At 40.1% G+C, this 20873-nt stretch overlaps 1 protein-coding gene across 1 annotated transcript in view; it reads right to left on the bottom strand.

The window, feature by feature from the left end:
- Positions 1 to 20873, bottom strand: part of bmp2k (BMP2 inducible kinase) — a 59714-nt gene that overhangs the window by 20849 nt on the left and 17992 nt on the right. Inside the window, exons 2-7 of the mRNA XM_036144336.1 lie at positions 17507 to 17625; positions 13625 to 13730; positions 12329 to 12471; positions 5910 to 6031; positions 2764 to 2845; positions 1108 to 1240 (exon numbers count right to left, since the gene is read on the bottom strand). Coding sequence (XP_036000229.1) covers positions 1108 to 1240; positions 2764 to 2845; positions 5910 to 6031; positions 12329 to 12471; positions 13625 to 13730; positions 17507 to 17625 — 705 coding nt within the window. The remainder of the gene's footprint in view (positions 1 to 1107; positions 1241 to 2763; positions 2846 to 5909; positions 6032 to 12328; positions 12472 to 13624; positions 13731 to 17506; positions 17626 to 20873) is intronic.

Below are 20873 nucleotides of genomic sequence, written 5' to 3'. Positions count from 1 at the left end.
TGACTCACTGACTGACTCACTGACTGACTCACTGACTGACTGACTGATTCACGCGGGAACAAGTTGTGCAAAAGCAGGAGAGAGAAGCGCTAACCCGCCGCAGATGTTCAAAAGACGCGCCGCTAATTACAATCCGGCCCATACACTGCAAAAACGGAACTTAAAACAAGTAAAATATTCTTAAAATGAGTGTATTTGTCCTTGATTTGAGCAGGGAAATAACATGATTTGCCAATGGAATAAGATTTTTGGGCTTAAAATAGGAACAATTCATCTCCATCATCTTATTTCAAGTACATTATATCTAATTATCTTATTTTAGGGGTCAAAATACTCATTCCATTGGCAGATAATCTTATTTACCTGCTCAAATCAAGGACAAATACATTAACTTTAAGAACATTTTACTTATTTTTAGATCCGTTTTTGCAGTGTATAAAATCTGGTTATGTGCCGTCCCTATTCTGGGAAATGAGGGAAAACTAAAAAGTAACTAATATTTTCTTGAAATGAGTGCATCTTTCCCTGGTTTGAGCGGGTTAATCGGATTATTTGCCAATGGAATAAGATTTTTGCACTTAAAATAAGAACAATTCATCTCCATCATCTTATTTAAAGTGCATGATATCCATTTATCTTATTTTCAGGGTAAAAATACTCATTCCATTGGCAAATGATATTATTTACCTGCTCAAATCAAGAACAAATATACTAACTTTAAGAACATTTTACTTATTTTTAGATCCAGTGTAAGAGAAGCAAAGCAGAGCAGTCACTGTGCTCTGCTTGTGTAATTCCACTTTAATTACACGTGTGGCTCAAACATCAGAAATATTTCCCAACCAGTGATGACGTAAGTTTGGTCGGAGGCTGCAGCACAACAATAAACTCCAACGGGTCACTTCCCTGCTGCTGTTCTGAGTGTTAAGTCTTTCTTCATCTGCTTGTGTTCCTCCACCGAAAGCCTTAAACTATTATTTAGTAAATAAAGCATCGTTTGAACAGTGGTGGCTCGTCAGTAGGGGGAGCAGAAAAGGAGCCACAGAGGTCCGTGAACAGAGACAGAATCACCGTGATGAGGCGTTGGGTCGATTCCTGGACACTTACGGATCAAGCAGTGCAGCTTGGTGGAGAATTTGGAGTTATCCGGGACGATGAAGGTACCGTCGCATATGGCAACCTGACTCTCCCCAAATGGAAGCGTGAAGAAACACAGCTTGTACAACAAGCATCCGAGCGCCTGCGGAGAAAGCAGGAGTTAGATTAGGAACGGCGTCCATCGTTAGACGCTGCCGGCTGATTGTCTCTAGAGGAGTCGGGCTGCAGGGAAGACGGACGGAAAAGATGGATGGACCAAGAGACGGACGGATACAGACTAATGCTGGATGCATGGATGGATGGATGGATGGATGGATGGATGGATGGATGGATATCCAACAGGCAAATTGAGGGACAGAAACTTTAACATCACAGGAAATAGTCTGGAAATAGAAACTTTTTTACCCCCCATTCTGTTTTCTTTTCTCTTTTCTTATCCTTGAAAACGCAGAAATCAAATTATTCACATTTTCATACTGTTTAGGAACCCAGAGGGAAAAAAAACCTCCCGTTTTCAGACAACAGAGCCTTTTAAATCCCACAGAGAAAAAAAACTGTAGGTGCACAAGTGAGTCAGTAGGGGGCAGAGTTGGACCATTTGACTGGATTTAAATCTGAATTTATTTAACCAAGAGACTGAAATAAAGCATTTAGACTTCAAGTAATTACGTCTTATTATTAAGAAGGGGTAAGTAATATAAAATTCTGGGCAATATTTTTCAAATATGGTCACAAGTTAGTCTCCACTTTTCTCAATAATATGTTTTAAAGTGGTTGCATATGGCGACTGCAAGGAGTTTATTACTTAGTGGCAGAATATATAGTTTCAATAATCTTTCAGGGTTCAGGGTGGCTGGAAATGCTTAATATAGGAACAATAATATATATAATATGACAATATTACTGAAATAAAGGTTTGTTTTTCATGAGACGCCCATATAGAGATCCAGCTGTTAAATGATCTAAAAGAAAACAGGGAAATTAATCAAAGTCACTTCCATATTTTCCCCATTAAACTCAACATAACAGCCGGTGGGACGCTGAATAAGGACTTTAGTTTATGCTTGAGAAGTTTTGAAAAACAATTTGAAACCAGAGATCTGTGCAGAAAAACTGCTTTGATTAAATCGTTATGAATGAACGTGAACCAGCAACAAGCTACTCAGCAGAGAATAAATCTTTGTGTCGCTACTTCTAAAAATCCACATGCAAAAAGTTTCCCTTTTTATCCTTTATTTAAATTAGCAGCTAAATTTGTCTCTTCCACGGCGACGTTTCAAACTTCAGAAGTGGGTTAACCCCAGAAATGCTGAAGGCGTTTCCTCCTTCCTCCGCTCTCCATCCAACCAGCAGCGCGTCAGAATGCAGGGACACTTTAACCGAGGTCCAACGTCTAAACGTGGCTGGAGACCAGGAAGTGAGAGCGAACGGGGAAAGTTGTGTCCTTTTATGCAAAGCTGCAAAACAAAAAGTGTTTCACGCTGGCTGCCCTCAAACCGGGGGAAAGAAACCGGGACGGCGCTGCGGGTTGGCCGGGTTATGGAGGAAAGACGGTTGGAGAGCAGGAGCAGGCGAAACGGCCCGGGGCGAGCCGAGAGAAGAGGAACCTGTCGGGTCGGAGCGACACCCAGGAAAACGCCGACAGCAGCAGCAGACAGAGCTTACCCAGATGTCCGCCTTAGTGGTGATGGCTTTTCCTGCGTACAAGTTAATCATCTCTGGGGCCCGATACGAGAGGGTCGTGTACCTGTGAGACACAAGAACAGGAAAGCTTCAGTGGCTTCAAAGACGACGAGGATTCAGCCACACAAACACCGACCGGTCCAGTTCAGAAAGAAGCCCACGCATCTGACTAATGTAGACACTGTTAAACTATTTCATGGTGAAACTGAACAAGTCAGGGTGGAAATGATGCAATTATGCATCTGTTACTGCAAAAAAGTGCCAAAAAACGTAAGCTTTTAGGTCAACATGTGGACGAATCGTCACATTTTTACATTATTGGTGATGAACACAAACAAAGAGTTGAGGAGATATCAAAAGAATTGTGCTTCAGATTAATCTTATATTATATTTTTATTGCAGAATAAACAATCTAACGTTTGGGCACATTTATACGGTATTCCCAGAGCTGCTCTGCAAAATGGGAAAGACACGAAAACACAGCAGCCAAGTAGGGAATGTGACTCCATTTCTATCCCAGCATCGTCTTCTGCTGGGCACTGCGGAGGACGCGTGATGCTGAGGGCCTGGATCGCTTCCACAGGCCTTAGGAGCCTTGGAGAAAAGTGGAAGGTCTCATGGAAGGCTGGGGCCACAGCAGAGCCCATCTGCAGCACAATGATCTAAAATAACTGCCCTAAAAACAATCATGTCCTGATAAATGTAGCAAGATTTGCTGCATTTTGCTAAAAAAAAAAAACGTCAAATCGGTATTGTGCGACTAAACAAACTGGATCCATTTCATTCGTGTAGTTCTTGATTTTAAAAACCTGAACTGAGTTGAGTTTTACATCTGTGAGGATTTCTGGTATTTGGTGACGACTGGGTCAGATTATGAAGCTGGAAAACTGCTAAAAATTTACAATAAAAAGGTACACAGAATTTTATTAACCACTAGAGAACACCTTGGGAACTAATCATGTACTAATTGGTAGTTAACCAGTAATCAGCGGTGACCACACAGCCTCGTTAGGGGACCACTGGTTGGCCACAGACGAAGGTAACGGTGAAATACCTGCTTCCTAGTGATCACTGGTTTCATTAGATTCTCTTTTTATAAACCTAGTTATAAACCTAAAGATGAAATGTTGAGTTAAGCTCCATCTTTTGCTCTTTTTAAAAACACTTTTCCTCCTTGCTTTTATTCAACATCTGCGTCTTAATCCTTTATCCTCTCCATGTACCTGGACTGTTTAGATTTCTGTAGCTCCCATATGATGTTGTTGTTTTATTCCTGTTCTCTCTTACATTTCTTGTAGAGCACTTTGTTCAGCAGCTATAATGTTAAATGTTGGAAGTAAATCTGCAGATGGGCACGCCGTGATTTCAGCTTATAGCAGAGACGATGAGTCCCATTCAACTACAGAACTAACAGTTTTACTGCCATAAATATCAAAAATTCTTTGGAAATTAATGTTGTCTGTGTCACAAATATAACAATATAAAGTACAGCCGTGCCGGGTCGCCTAAACCTCACAGAGAGAAGACCTGACGGGTTTCTCTGTGAATAATGGAGCAGGCCGGTTTAAATAAAACAGTCATAAAGTGCTGATAAGCGCCACACGTCGCTTTTTATTCCAGTTGTAAATGTGGGAACGTGAACAGGCCGGAGCGGAGCCGCCTTCTGAGATTTCACTCTGAGCAAATCTAAAACACACAAAGCAGAGCCGCCGCCTGGTGAACCACGATTTGCAAAGGGCCAATAAAGTTGTTTGCAGCCGCAGGATTGATAGGAGAGGACTGAGATTATTGATGGGCACCTTTCACATTTGGACCGATACGGTACCCGGTACTTAACGGTACCTATTTTTGGTACTTTAATGTGTTTATGTAGTAATGAATGTCAGTTTATTTTATAAAATCACTGCATCTTACAATTTAACATGTTTATTTCTCAATATATAAAACTTGTTTGGATCTACGAATGAACCTAATTAAATAATTTATTCATTTTAATGCATTTCCTGAATATAATTAAGGCAATGAAATAATAAAATCAAGTTTTATTATCAGAGGCACAGAGAGAACGAGGTGAAGACGGGATTGAAGCTGCGTGTGAATAAAATTCAGGGAATTGTTTTAGAGCACAGAAGAAAAAAAATATACATTAAAAACATATTTTATCCTGCTTTATAAATCAGGGTGGGACAGATTTGTAATGTGGAAACGGAGCGGCTCTCCTCTTTGCTCTCTTTGCAGCAGCTGCTGTCTGGGATTCAGCGCTTGGAGAGGAGCTGCTCTGCAGAACGATTGTTACTTTCACATGAAGTCGCTGATAACAGAAGAAAGTCGCTAGATATTTTGCTAGTCACTTTTTAGAAATAAGGTCGCTAGATATGTCTGAAACATCACTAAATATAGGGAGAAATTCTCCAAACTGGCAGCAGGGTTTCCTCAGGTTAGAAGTATTCCCACCGCTGGCCTTAAACTTTGCCTCATAATTATTGCATTTATTATTACATTACATTATTACATTACTGTAATCTGCAGCCATTTTGAAAAGCGGAGCCATGCTTTCTATCAGCCGTGCTTTGACTAGACCAGCGGCTGCTGACGTCGAGCTGTGTTCAGGTTCGGCTTGGAAAATTGGCCACTCTGCCATTCCCTCAGTGTCACAGTGAGGCGTTTAGGTACCGCTTGATTTTACGTGATTCGGTACCCAGTAGTGCCGACGGGATTCGGTCGGTGCCTACAAAAGCCCTAACTGTGATACCGCTGACATTTCATCACGTTAGAATATCACTGAAAACTTTATCTCGATAGTTTAACTCAATAACTGACATGTATATAGTTTTATTCCACACACATATTTCTGTTCAGTTTGAGGATTATGGCTGACAGGTGATAAAAACCCATTTTCCTAAAACATTTAATTATTAGGAGCAGCAAAAAAAAAGATTTTAATAATGAAGCCTGAAGAGATGCCTGTTCGACGGTGATCTCTGTGTGAAATGGATCTATTAATTGGCTTCACGACTTAAATAAATTATTGAAATAAATCAACTTTTTAGTGATATTCACATTTATTAACATTCCCCCTGTGAAAGACAACTTTTATTTGCCAACGTACAAACAGAGCTGCTACGTACTTCTTTATCTCATCCTCCACGGCCGTCACTCCGTCTTTGAGGGGCAACAGGACCTTGTGAGTGGAGCTGCCGAAGTCACACAGGACATAGTTCCCCTGGTCGTTCAGAAGGATGTTTTCAACCTGGTAAAAGAGAGACAAGCCGTTGGAGCAGAGGCAACCTGAGCTTTCAGCCCAAAACCTTAAAATAAACCATCAATCATGTCAACTACTCCTGCAAATTACCCAACTTTAGCCGGGCGTACACGGTACGATTTTTATTTGCCCTTTTTGGGCCGATTCTTCACTCCTGCGAGAATTGTTTGGATCAGGTTGAGTTTCAGCTGAATTGTGCGTCCTGTGTCGTATACAGGAGGTAACGAGGGGCCGTTAGCCTCATGACCACCTCCTCATCAGGAATCGTACAGTAGGTCTGCTGTTGAAGCAGAGCTACGAGCCGATTTCCTCCAACCTCGCGCACTGAGCATGTGCAAACAAGGAAGTTCTTCTTATTCTCAGACAAAAACGTAGGAGAGGATAGAATCATGGCGGCGGTACGTGTGACATGGAGTCAAACTACGGAGGAGCGACGCGTTGCCAAAGCAGCCTCATATTTAACAGGGAGCATTGACACTACCGCCTTTTTTTTCTTCTTCTACTGTTTACGTTTGGCTTCCGGGTAGACGAGTCTGACGTGGTTTTTAGACGTACAGTGTGAGCAGTCAGGTCACATCAAAGCGTTGGGTCGCACAGTAAGAACAGAGATGGTGAGGTGTGAACTTTTAAACCCTGAGGTTTCATCGTACAGTTTGAGCTACATCTGAGTACAACGACTAAAAATATTGCCCCGCTTTATTCTGACAGCAATCACCACATTGTGGACAACAGAACATGTATGTACACTGGAAAAACAGAACTAAAAATAAGTAAAGATTTCTTGAAATTAGTGCGTTTGTCCTTGATTTGAGCAGGTAAATCAAATTATCTGCCAATAGGATGAGTATTTTTACCCCTAAAATAAGATAATTAGATATAATGCACTTGAAATAAGATGATGGAGATGAGTTGCTCCTGTTTTAAGTGCAAAAATCTTATTCCACTGGCAAAGCATATTATTTACCTGCTCAAATCAAGGATAAATGCACTCATTTTAAGACCATTTTAGTTATTTTTAGTTCCGTTTTTGCAGCGTAGCTGGGTTTTATTATCGGTATATTCCACAAAGCAAGAAAGGGCACATCTGACAGTATCGATACTTTTTTCAGCATCAAGTCTCTTTCCAAAGTCAGACTCCATCAGATCCTCCAGGTTGGTCAGAAAGTCTCCTCTCTAAGGAAACCCAGCAGGTTGCATCAAGTCTCTCCAAGCAGCATTCACTCCTCCTGAAAGAGCGTAGAGCCACAGTGGACAGTCGTCTGCATTGTTGATGGCTTTGCAGCAATCCCTCATACTGAGCATGCATGAAGCGACAGTGGAGAGGAAAACTCCCCTTTAACAGGGAGGAGAACCTCCAGCAGAACCAGAACCAGGCTCAGTGTGAACGCTCATCTGCCTCCACCCACTGGGGCTTAGAGAAGACAGAGCAGAGACACAGAAAGCACAGAAGCTCACATTGACCCAGGGGTACTTTCTATGTTAGAGAAGACAGAGCAGAGACACAGAAAGCTCAGAAGCTCACATTGACCCAGGAGTACTTTCTATGGTAGAGAAAACTTAAAGGGTGATTAGTAGCTTCATCCAGGAAAGAAAAGGGCCTAAACACTTGGTTAAACCCATAAGTTCAGTCAGAAAAGCTGAGAAAGTTTCACTCTTATTTTTTTTTATTATATATTTCGTGGCTCTAGAGACGTTTGTTCAAACGTCAGAAAACAAAGAGAGAGACGAGGGAAGACATGCAGCAGAGGACTGGAGGTCGGGATTGGAACCCCAGGCGGTGCAGTGGAGGACTAATGGCCTTTGTATATGGGGCAGCCGCCCTTCAGCAAGGCTGCAGGCGGCCCACTTTTATACGCCTGGACATTTATTAATGGGTTCTGTTGTGAACTTAAAACCCACAATTATCCATCAGCTTTTAGTTTTGCCGGAGTAAATCCCACAAAGAACATTGGATGAATACAAATAAATGGGGGGGAAAAAGCTTCAGTTCTTTCAACAAATGCTATTTTTATTTTTTTAATAACGGAATAGGTGAAAAAATAAACTCAAAGTGTTTTCCAATTTAAATCTGGTTCTATACGTCTCCAGGCTGAATGGGTCAACTCTTCACCCTGCAAGCAGTTTTTGTTTCGTACACAGCTGAGCGCTTTCACACTGCAAAAATTGAACTAGAAATAAGTCAATTATTCTTTAAAATTAGTGCATTTGTCTTTGATTTGAGCAGGTAAATAAGGTGATTTGCCAATGGAATAAGATGTTTGCACTTAAAATAGGAACAACTCATCTCCATCATCTTATTTCAAGTGCAGGATGTCTAAATATCTTATTTTAGGGGTCAAAATACTCATTCCATTGGCAGATAATATTATTTACCTGCTCAAATCAAGGATAAATGCACTAACTTTAAGAACATTTTACTTATTTTTAGATCCGTTTTTGCAGTGCAAAAGTTCAAAAGTCACAAACAAACACATTTAAGAACAAAGATAATGAAGCAGGATAGCTTTGGTCATTTTTGGAGGTATGAGATCTCGGTTGTGACTAATTTGATCTTTTAGGATCACCAGGATTGTTCCAGGAAAGGAGATTAAACGTTAGAAAACAATGCAATCGGTTAGAGAGATACCCGCAAGAAAGAACTAATTATCTTAGCATAGAAATCCAGACGGGTATTTAAATAAAGATTAACACAGACAAACGCTCAAAAAACAGAAGAACGTCCAGTTCAGGGTTAAGGTTTTTTTTTTTGCACTCTCACTTCCCCTGGCAATGCGTGACTGGGCCTCCACGGTCTTTTGTGTCCCTGCAACGTTACGCAAGCTGTGTGGGCCCAACAGATAGACGGCAAACAGAGGACGGGCCTGTGGAGCTGAAGGGACCGCTCTGTTTAGAGGCCGGTCCAACTGGACCCAGCACAGCGGCCCACTGATGGCAGCGAGGGGTCGGGGGGGGGGGGTTCAAACCAGGGTGGGAAACGACCACGAGACTCCGAGCGTCAGCAGAATGAAGGTGAATCTGAGCCAAACAATCCTGCTAACGTTAAAAAATCAGCCGCCATGCCAGCTGATCTGGGCTGGAGGCGGTGGGTGGAGCGGAGGAACGGATTTAAAAAAAAGGAAAAGCAGAAGAATCAGAAGGAGAAGTGAAATTAAAAACGGGGCGGCGTTTTGCTGACCGGGCAGCTTTAAAGCCTCGTGTTCGCGTTTCTCGCTTTTCACATAAACAAAAGTGAATGTAGTCGATCCCTGGCTGGCCTTTAGCCATTTATGATTAAAGTTTATGACTAAAGCTGCATTTCCACAGCAGAAACCATTTCCAGGAAGTTTTCAAAATGTAGTTTATCTTAAATTTTCTCTGATACAAATCAATCACAATTCAGATTTATTTATATAGCGCCAATTCATGAAACTCATCATCTCAAGGCACTTTCCAAAGTCAAACTCAATCAGATTATACAGATTGGTCACAAAAACTTCCTATTTAAGGAAACCCGGTAGATATCGCTTAAAAACTGTACCGATCAGTGTGGATCCCCTCTGCTGGTTTTAGGCAGGAGAAACGACTCAAATTCACGCTAAGCAGACAAACCTGCTGTGAACTAGGGGCGACTGATGTGAACTTTAAATTTTAAATATATTGTGCTATTATTGTGACTTGAATTTGACTTTGGAAATTGCCTTGAGATGACATGTTTCATGAATTGGCGCTATATAAATAAAATTGAATTGAATTGATAACGATCGACGATAAAAGACTAATTACAGCTTCTTGCAGTCTTTTTAAGGCAGCTGTCTGGCTGCCACTGCATTAAATTATAGCCCAAAAAACACAAACACTGTCCTTAAAAAGACATATTTAATGATGTAACATTAAAAACAAAATTCTAAATACGTTTCATCAGGACACTAGTTGCATAGATCACTGAAAAAAGGGAACTTAAAGTAAAATGTTCTTAAAATGAGTATATTTGTCCTTGATTTGAGCGGTTGAGTAAGATTATCTGTCAATGGAATACGATTTTTGCATTTAAAACAGGAACAATTCATTTCCATCATCTTATTCCAAGTGCAGTTCATCTAATTATCTTGTTTTAGGAGTCAAAATACTCATTCTATTGGCAGATCATCTTATTTACCTGCTCAAATGAAGGACAAATACGCTCCTTTCAAGAACATTTAACTTTCTTTAGATCCCTTTTTGCAGTGAGAAGAGTAATTTTTTAATTAATTAATTGATATTTACTGATGCAATCAAGAAACCAACAGTGGAGGAAAATAGGAAAAATATCAATCCTGACAAATCTGGGGGATTTCAGACACCACTAGCTTGAATTTATCACTCAAGATAAACCCAAATTCTGATCACGATAAGAAACTTTCCACTATAACAATAAACCGATAAAGTAACGGCCCGCCCACACTGCCAACACACCTGCAGATATAAACGATCTGTGCTGATAACATCACAACAAATATTAAGCAGGACAAAGGAGCGAGCTGGCCCAGAGCCACACTTTATCGCCACGGCTAACGGCTATGCTAACTAGCTAATTTGTTTAAAACATCCTAATTCACACTTCTAATGATAAAGGGGCGAGGGACAACCGTTCTTAGATCAGTAGCTGTAAATAACAAAGATGTATTTCTTTGCCAAGCATCTATAGAAAATATTACTTTCACCTTGCATGACAACACAGTTTAAACTTCAAATGACAAATCTGTGTCGCCAGGAGTTGGCTGCTCGGTCAGCTCAATTTTGTTTCATACACCTTTAATCGTTCCTGTTCCATCTATGAAGAACCCTTGAGGTACCCAGGCCGTAGTTCTCCTTCTTGCCATATTCTTGTTTAAAAACAGCAATAGCGCACAGAAAGAGGCGACATGTCTGATTAAACGTAACGTACTTGAATAAATCTATAACTCCCATTGTTCTGTTTAAAGGTTCCACATTTTTCTGAGTTCTGGTCCCTCCAGTCAATGCTGCCAACCTGCAGTCAATCATGATCGCTAACCAGAAGTTAGCAGGTTACCTGGAATTTAATTATCTGACCCTCACTGCAAAAAGGGAACTAAAGGTAGGTAAAATTCTCTTAAAATTAAGTGTATTTTCCCTTGATTTGAGGAGCTAAATAAGACTATTTGCCAACAGAATAAGATTTTTGCACTTAAAATAAGAACAACTCATCTCAATCATCTTATTTCAAGTGCAGGATGTCTAATTATCTTATTTTAGGGGTAGACATTCTCATTCCATTGGCAAATAGGCTTATTTAGCTGCTCAAATCAGGGGAAAATATATATAAATTTTACAAAAATCTTACTTTCTGTTAGCCCCCTTTTTGCAGTGCTGTAGAAATCAGAGAAAATCTACAATAAAATGAAAACTCACGCAGCCGATTCTAGCTTTAGTCCCTGCAGTTGCATGTGGAAGAATCACCCCACAATGGGGAAAGAATAGTTCAAATGTTTTCTCTTAAACTTAAAGTCAATATGAGATTTAAAGGCATGATGGGCGGCTGGAAACGTCTGACCACAGCTGTTCACCTCCTAGATCTGCTGTGCTGACAACTAGCCATGCATGCAACTCTTCTTCTGCAGTTTTCAGCACAGGAAGCATTTCTCCATGAAATAACTCTGCAAGTTGAAAATAGTTTGACTTTTTGGACTCCTCTGTCCAACAAAACAAACATTCTGGGTGTTTAACCTTGAGGGTCTGAGGAGTTAGAGGATTTCAGCCATTTGTGGCATCTGATAAACTTTAAAAGTGAAATTAATTTGAGCAGCAGATCAGACGTCAGGGAGTAAAAAATAAAAGCATGTTACAGAAAATTTGGATCTTAGTTAATCTTCATAGATTCCAGTTTTGGCTGTTCTGCAGTAAGTTGGGAATCTATCCCGACTTAAGCAGGAGTAAAAGACTTTCTACACGCTTTCTGACTGCATTTGTCCTCTAAGCTCCAGCATTAAACATGGAAGGTGTGAAAACCACGTACTGTAAAATAAAAACAGCGTTTAAACACGTTTTCCCACAACAACCTGTCTAACCAAAGGACGTCAGGTATAGCTGGACTTTTAGTCGTGTCACATCTGGTTTATTCGGCCTTTTTAGACGTTTATTGGCTGCATTACGCACTGATTGTTACACGATGCATGTGTGAAATTAAATTTTTTTTTTTTTTTTTATGCGATGCAACTCATTAATCCCTTCATAAAAACAGGATATAGAAGTCTGGAAGTCTAAATATTCTTCTGTACCATAACGTAAAGACTTTTTGGCTCTGCTCACCTTCAGGTCTCTGTGGATGATGGGAGTTTTGCACTGATGAAGGCGAGCCACAGCTTCACAGGTGTCACAGAAGATGTGGAGGACCTCGGCTTCACTGAAGCCCACGTTTAACCGCTGGTTCATCTGCTTCACTACCTGACCCGCTGCAAAAACACAACAAACACACAGGATTAAACACAATTTACTCATTCAGGCTGCAAAAAGCAGCTGGCCTTCATATTTAGAGTTTATTTTACCGTCTGTAAGAATATCTGCATCTAATGAGAGCAGAGGTGGCTGGTAACTAGTTACATTTACTTTAGTAACTTTATGAACAAAATGTACTTTTAGGAGTAGTTTTACTGCTCTGTACTTTTTACTTGAGTTATATTATTACTCAACTATCGCTGCTCTTGAGTAAAATCTCTGGCTGCTCTACCTGCTGCGAGAAACTTCATGAATAAAGAACAAACTTGTTTTAACCAAAAATGTACCAGAGAGAAAAAAACCTGGATTTTTTGTTAAAGTGAGACTTCTTATTTATACACAATCTTTCTTATTTAATGTTATTTTCTATCTGCTGAGCTCATTGATCCATTTATAGGTCAGATGAACGTTCAGTAAACAGTAGATATTGTTACTGCAAGTACTTTGCATTGTTCTAACATACTGTAGATACATTATCTGCTGTAAGCATTGCTTTAAGTTTAATGTTGAAAAAATGGTTTAGAAAAGATTCTTTTGCCTAAATGTTATTTTGCAATCATGTTATTCTTTGTATGTTTTTCATTTTTTACTTTAAAATACCAGAATTTACACGTAACATATTTTTTGTCGGTCTGATTACATCATTTTTAAATATTAAATCATCAGCTGTTATGATTAGTTCTTACTTGAGTATCCTTATTACTGAATACTTTACTCTTCGTTTAGTACTTTCTTGACTGACTACTTTTTACTTTTTAAATATGTTAAAGTAGGGCTGCTCTTAATTGAGTACGACCTCTGATTGGGAGTAAAACTGCCTGAAACATTTGTTTTAGAAAAACTAAACGGTCAACAAGAAGCAAAGATCAAATATCAGCATTATTTAGGGAATAACTAAAGCTCAATCTTTATTCTTTAGGCGTGAGAATACAGAGCAGATCAGCGTCGCTCGTCACCGTCTAAACTTTGAAACTAGTAACTGAGGCGGTGTTTTACAAGCAGTTTGATCCGCCTGTTGATCTGAACGTAGCCGTTCTACGCTGGAGCGGATTTCAACAGCAGCAGGAGAAAGGGGGGTTATTAAAAAGCGTTTCTGAGAGGTTTGCGTACCTTTGCAGTACTCCATGAGGATCAGGACCTCCCAGACGCTGTCTGAAACCGAGCTGATGGTGGAGTCCAGGTAGCGCACGATGTTCTTGTGGCCCGACAGCTCCTTCTGCAGACGGCATGGAGAGCAGGCAGCAGTCAGGACAGCAGCAAACACATGGCCGGACATTTTTTAAATATCAAGATTAAAAAAAAAAACAACAATAATAATACTTTTTTTTTAGTTTTAAAACAATACAAAATAATTCTCCAGAACTTACAGAACATAATGTCAGCTGTTCAACGCCTTCTCAGTGAATAATTCTGCAATTTCCTATAGATTGTCATTTTTCTCCACAGCTTCTCACATTTCAGTTGTTGTAATAAATAAATCAATGATAATAACAATATATTATTAAAAGAAATTGTTTCTTTTCTATAAAACGCTCCTTGAAGCAGAAAGGTTTTGGTGTTTTGTATGTTTTCTTTTGTTTCTGTGTAAAGCACTTTGAGTTGAGTTTGAATTATGCTATATGATATTTTTTGAATACTGTAAAATGTAATTACAGCAAATATGGATAACAGAGACGAGACGGATGTCAATGCTGTAAAAAAAAAAAGGATTAAGTAACAAAACTGATGCACAATTATTGTAAGATAAGTTAAGGGGCAGATATCAAAATTGCTCTTCTCTCTGCTCCTTTTCATTCAAGATGCATGGATTTTCTAGTGTTGTGTTTATGAATTTTAAAGTTATTTTTTAATGAAATAAATAAATAAAAATAAATAAAAACAGTTTTATAACGTATAATTATAAAGTCAGTCTCTCCGTCTTGTCAATCTCATCCATAATGTACATCCAATTGTGCATGAACTAATTGCTTGTGACTATGTTGTTTATATTGAGATGGTCTATGTGTTGCATTAAATTATACTTTTGTTCCTATTCTATCCCAGTAGATTATCTTTTAGTCGTTTCTCATATTTATCTACAGCCGTTTATTTAAAAAAAATTACATTCAGAGATTTATAATTACTTTATTAAAAGAAAAGAAAAATATCGGGATAAATAAAACTATTTGCCAATAAAATAAGATTTTTGCACTTGAAATGGGAATAATTCATTGCCATCATCTTATTTCAAGTGCAGTATATCCAATTATCTTATTTTATGGGTAACGACACCAATATCATTGGCAAATAGTCTTATTTAGCTGCTTAAATCAAGGTAAAATATGATAATTTCCATTTTGTTCTCTTTTTGCAGTGACGGGCTTTGCAGCAATCTCCTGAACGGAGAAATGGGGACGGTGGAGAGTTGACTGCATGGAGTCGTTAACTCTGCAGCAATCCCTCATACCCCGCGTGTATGAGTGATGCTGTTTTATGGCTGAAGTGTCTTCATTGTTACATGTGAAATGCTTTGAATCCGTTTGGTCTGATAAAGCCCCCCGCTTACGAAACCTCAATAGGAAACTAGATGCTCTGTAACGTTGTGTACTTTGGTGTCAGCGGGTCTTTGCTCACACGTCTGAACGCTGCAAAACGCTGCATCGTGTCTCCTAGCTGACAAGTTTCAGCACATTTTACCAGTTCTGAGGTCGCCTCGCTGGATGCCTCGTCCATTTTAAGCTCCTTTTATTTGTGTTTAAGCCCTTTAAAAAAACGGCCTCGCCCTGTTCTGCAGCTGTTCTTCTTAGCTCAGCTGACTTGTTGCTCTCATCGGCACCGAGAAGCAAACGTAAAGCAGTCACAAGGCGGCCCATTTTAAAATAAATAATATAATAATTCTGTCTGACTTTTAATACTATTCACAACATTTATGTCAGAACACAGAGATCTCAGTTTCCCCCCCTAATAAACTCAATAACCTGCATGTTTGTGTTAAAAGCCTCTGATTTACCTCCCCTCTTCAGCTGTAGTTCATGAAGCTGCTGGTTTCACTTGTATTTACCAAAGCGACGCTGTTTGTCGGTGGTTCAGGGCCGCCATGAGCCGTGAGGCCGCTGCGTGTTGTGGAAACCAACACGCCTGAGGCAACGAGCCGTCAGGCCCGGACGCTTAAGGTCAGCAGCGTGCGGGCGCTACGCCGCCCCCCGCTGGAGAGACGGCGAGCCGCTCCACGCCGTTCTGAGGTCACAATGTTTGTGACGAGGCGGTCCGTCCGGGTCAGAATACGTCGGAGGGGCTTCAGAACCACACTGTGGCGCCTAAAACATTTCTGAGCGCTCCAAAGTAATCGTGCGTGACGGATCATTTGCAGATCGACCCGCCTGCTCTCAGCTAAAAGCCGTTTTGCTGGAAACACGATTTGGAGGGGGGGGACGCGCTCATACGCAGTTTTAAAGTGAGCACCAGGGGGTGTTTGTGTTCCTCCAGGAGCAAAAACCTGCATGAACGAATTCCCAATGAGGCCGGTGAATATGGCAAGCCGTTTTAACATAAATTCGGTTTCGTCTGACTATCCGTAATTCCATTCCAGTTATCTTAAAATGCATTTTGACTAGACAAAACTACATTTTGACTATCCGGAATGGTAATTTAAGATATCTTTATTTACATTCTTACTAGGAAGTATAATAATTCAAGATATCTTCAATTACATTGTGACTAGTCAAAATTCCTTTCAAGATATCTCAAATTACGTCACCGGATTAGTCATTGACACACGTCACACATCCGTAGACGTAATTTAAGATATCTCGAACGTAATTACGACTAGTCAGAATTACAATTTAAGATATCTGAAATAAGACATTGCGTGTAAGCCCCTTATTGGCTGTAAGCTGCCCAAAGCTGCCCGAACATTCAATGGCGCTGGCTGTTTGACATAATTGTAAGAAAATGCCACAATATAGAAAGAGCTTTTTCAGCATGGGATATGCAGAGAGGGCGAAAATAGTATACTTGAAGAATGCTTAAGAAATTTGCAAAGAGTTTCGGATTTACTTGCTGCCGACACACACAATGCACTGAAAAACGGCTAGCTGAAAGCGCTACTGTCGACTCATGTCCAAGCTGGAAATAAGGAATATTCCTCAGCCCGGACCAGTTCTGTTAATAACCAGATGCAGTTTTTATACTGTGGTAAAGCATCTGCCTCTTGGGAATTATGGTAAAGCCAGCTAGCTCTTGATTTTGACATGCTAGACGGCACAAGGCATTACAACACCCTCCTTTAGCTCCTCTGAAAACAAAAGGGCACGCCTCCGGTTCCTGTGTGATGAAATATGGCAAGCCGTTTCGTAATTCAAGATATCAGTAACATCATTTTGACTAGTCAGAATGTCAATTTAAGATATCTTAAATGGAAAAGCTGAATATTTCAAGATATCTCTAATTCATTTAGAGATATCTTAAAAGGAATTCTGACTAGTCAAAATTACAATTCAAGATATCTTAAATTTAGTTTTTACTAGTCAAAACTGCATTTCGCCTATCCAAAAATACATTTAAGATATCTTGAATTATGGTGGCATTTGAGATATCTTTAATTAGAATTATGACTAGTCAAAACTAAATTTAAGATATCTTGAATTGTAATTTTGACTAGTCGTAATTTAATTGTAGATATCTGAAATGGGTATTTCAGATGGTCAGTAATTCATTCGAGATATCTTGAATTGACGTTTCCATATAACTCAATGGAAAATCTGATGTCATTTCGACTAGTCAGAATGTAATTAGAGATATCTGGAATAGGTATTTCGACTAGTCATAAAACAATTTGAGATATCTTAAATTGCTAAAACGTCTAGTCATAAAACAATTTGAGATATCTCGAATGTAAGGACGGTAAAACAGAATTTATGTTAAAACGGCTTGCCATAGTGGAATGTTTCTTTACCCCTAACCCTGGCAGCAGACCTTCATCCTCGCCTCAGAGCTTTTTTCTCCACTCCTCACCATGATAGTGATCTCCCTCTTGTAGACGTTCAGGTCCGGCACGTTGTTCACGTACATCCTCTTGAGAGCGCAGCGGACGCCGCTGTGCGTCCGAGCCAGGAACACCACGGAGAATCCTCCTGGGGGGGGAAATGACAGAAAGTTACAGCATTTCAGTTGTTTAACGGGTTTAAAGGGGATAAGCAGGGACAAACAAGCCCCCCCACCTCCCTGATGATCCACTTAATGAACAGTAAAGACAAGTCGCCCTCACGGTAAAACGCTTCCATGCGACTGGGACGAATCTCATGAGCGGCTGATTTATTCCAGGAGACATTTTTGGTGCTCAGTGGAGAAAATGAAGGCTGACAGAGGGACAAGCTGCAGCTTCCCGGAACCGATTTAAACGGATTATTTAAGACGCCGTCAGCATTAAAACTGTTTTTATTTCATGATCTCAATACGTTTTAAAGTCTGTAAAAAAAAAAAAAAAAAAAAAAAAAAAAACAGAAATCAGGAATCAGTAAAATATTCACACCTTCAGAAAAAGTTTTTTTTTTGGGACTGAATTCAATCATGATCTCAAAGTCTCAGACCGATCAAACAACAGCAACTGGGTCATTCTGCACCAAACAGTACTTTTCCTATTATTCTCCACCGATTGCAGAGATTTAATCCGGTTTAAATCGTTTCTAAACTAAAAAAAAAAAAAAAAAAAAGATTCTTAGGATTTTTAACACACATTTTAATTCAAAATGTGTGTTAAAACGTCAGCAGAGATTATTTTTAGAGGTATGCTTAAAGTTAAACATCTGAAGACAAAACGTTCGGCTTATTTACAACGTATAAAATGAGTAAAAAGTATCTGAGACACAATCAGAGAACTTCCTGATATAAATAAGGCTCCGCGTGCGTTAAAGCTCAGGCCAGAGATACGTCTGTTAAAGCCTCCGTTACAGAACTTACTGGTCTGGTTGAGCAGAAACTCTGAGCTCACCGGGTCCGACAGAACGTTTCTAGAACGACGCGTCCGTAAAAAGCGCATCACACTAAAGCTCAGGTTTGATGCTTTTACTGAACAGCAGGAAAATAAATATTTTCAGCGTCTGACCCGCGGATCAGGAATCCGCTGTGATGTTGATGAATAAAAGCTCAGCTCTGGAGTCCATTAAAGCACAGAAAGCTTAGAAATAGGGCTGGACGATATAGAAAAAAGAAACATACTGTTAAAATCTATATTATATTGTGGATATCGATAATTAAATTCAAAAATTTTTAAGTGCAGCTCTGGTCAATTTAGTCTGTTGCTTAACGACATATTTTTAGATAAAAGACACAAACACTGGATTCAAACTCAACCCTTTATTCGACCAACTTTTTACCAAAACTACAAGTTTTTAAAACAACTCGCGCTCTCTGAACTCTTTGAAGGGGGCGGGGCTTGGTTCCTGAGTCTGCGTTGTGATTGGTTGGGAGGACGTAACTCTAGCCTTTATAATGGGCTAGAATATGCAAAGGAAGGAAAACTGTTATTCTACTGAACTTTTTGACCATTTCTTCTTCTTTCTACCATCATTGATATACGTCTATTAATAGATATTTATCATTATTGAATTATCGTCCAGCCCTACTTGCACACATACATTTTATTTTAATTTTTAAATGACCCAGGAAGGCTAAATGGACGCCTGCAGGCCTGAAAGCGCGGCGTAATCACAAAGTGTCTGCTGATATGACGTCTCACCAGTGAGCGATACAGCAGCACGTGTTCCCAGATCAGGGTTCTGGTTCCTCAGGCCTCAGTCTGCAGGGTCCAGGTGTCGCCTCCTGGTACCGGTAGTGACCCAGGTTAGATGTCTGTGGCCTCCTGCAGCAGAACCACTCCTGTTTCTGGGTTCATGAACACCAGAACACCCGACCCACAACTTTAACTTTCTTTTATTTATTCTCTGAGCAGTGTGTGTGCATTTAAACCCACGCAGAGCAGAACTGAATAAAAGCTTGCAGAGCAACGCTGCAGCTTGATAAACGGGTTTTCCTGTTTTCTGCGTCCTGACGGGAACGGCGTTCTCCGCCCGCCGCAGGAACCTCATTGATTCTCCAGGAGCGGCCCGCGGGTCGATCCAACCTGCTAAATCAAGCTTAGATTGATTTTCTGACAGGGCTTCAATCTAACGTCTTCGAGGTTCTGTGCTAGAAATATTCTCAATGACCCGCTCTGACACCAAGGGGGGGCTGAATCTGAAGCACAGGGTTCTGAAAACGACTTTTACCAGAACCGCAGGGAGCTTAGCATGTTCCGTCTTTTAACAGCGTTCTGCGCTTACGTCCCGCCATAAAAAGCTAAAATCAGACGCCTTCAGTTTTAATCAATCAGGATAAAATCGATCAGTTCGAAGCAGGAGTGGACCGACATGTCCGTTATTTTACTGAGACGCTCCGTTCCCTGGCTGAATGGTCCAGACAGCAAAGACCTGCTGTGGCTGAGCCCTGCCGGTCAGCTGGCTTAAAGAAGGCCTCTACAGCAGGGGTCACCAACATGGGCACCAAGTAGCTCTAAAAACGGCACAATCCACCAGTGAGCTGCATCTAAAACTTTATTTTATCCGGTCTCTCTTCCTGTTTATTCACACTTGGATTTATCTAGATTTAGAAATGAGAATATCTATAACAAAGCATGAAAAATGGGTTTATTTTACTTAAAGTTCAGGTGAACTCAGACTCTTCTAGCTCAAAGCACTGGTAGCTCTTCGTATGACATATCATAAGAGAGCTACTTATCACCAGTGAAGTAGCTCTCATAAGGTCGTGACCCCTGCTGTAGACTTTCACCAAACCTACAGAGAGACTTCTGTACTTTAGCGGCAGCTTAGGAATATTTATGGTTGTTTTACTCCACAGAAAGCAGAGCAGCAAAAAGGCCTGATGCTCTACACCAGGAGTCTGCACTTAAACTTGAAAGACTCCAATTAGATATTAGTTTTATCCAGGATATTGTTTTATATACCAGAAAATGTTGAGTTTAGTGCTTCTCCTTTGCTATGTTTTCTTGTCGTTGGGTTTGTTTTGCCGAGAAGTTGTTTTATTTATTATAAGAAGGTTAATTCTCCGTTTTTTTTGTTAGTCTGGTTTAAACAACGTGTAGGATGATGTCTCTTTTTGTTTAAAAAAACCCTTATAAATAAACCTTTAATTTTATGTTCCCCCGTTGCAGCAGAATGGAGACTAAATTCAGGGCCTGGTGGATTTTATGAGGCTAAACCCATTTATCCGGGCGAAGGGCCAGCAGGAGGCAGACAGGAGAGGCCGTTATAGAGAGAGACCAGATAAAAATGTTGAGTTAATTCTCACTGAAACCTGAACCATTTAAAAAGGGATTTAATACTCT

This window comes from Fundulus heteroclitus, chromosome 12 (genome assembly GCF_011125445.2).
Source record: "Fundulus heteroclitus isolate FHET01 chromosome 12, MU-UCD_Fhet_4.1, whole genome shotgun sequence".
In the NCBI taxonomy this organism is placed as follows: Eukaryota; Metazoa; Chordata; class Actinopteri; order Cyprinodontiformes; family Fundulidae; genus Fundulus; species Fundulus heteroclitus.
This window is presented reverse-complemented; position numbering and strand designations above follow the sequence as displayed.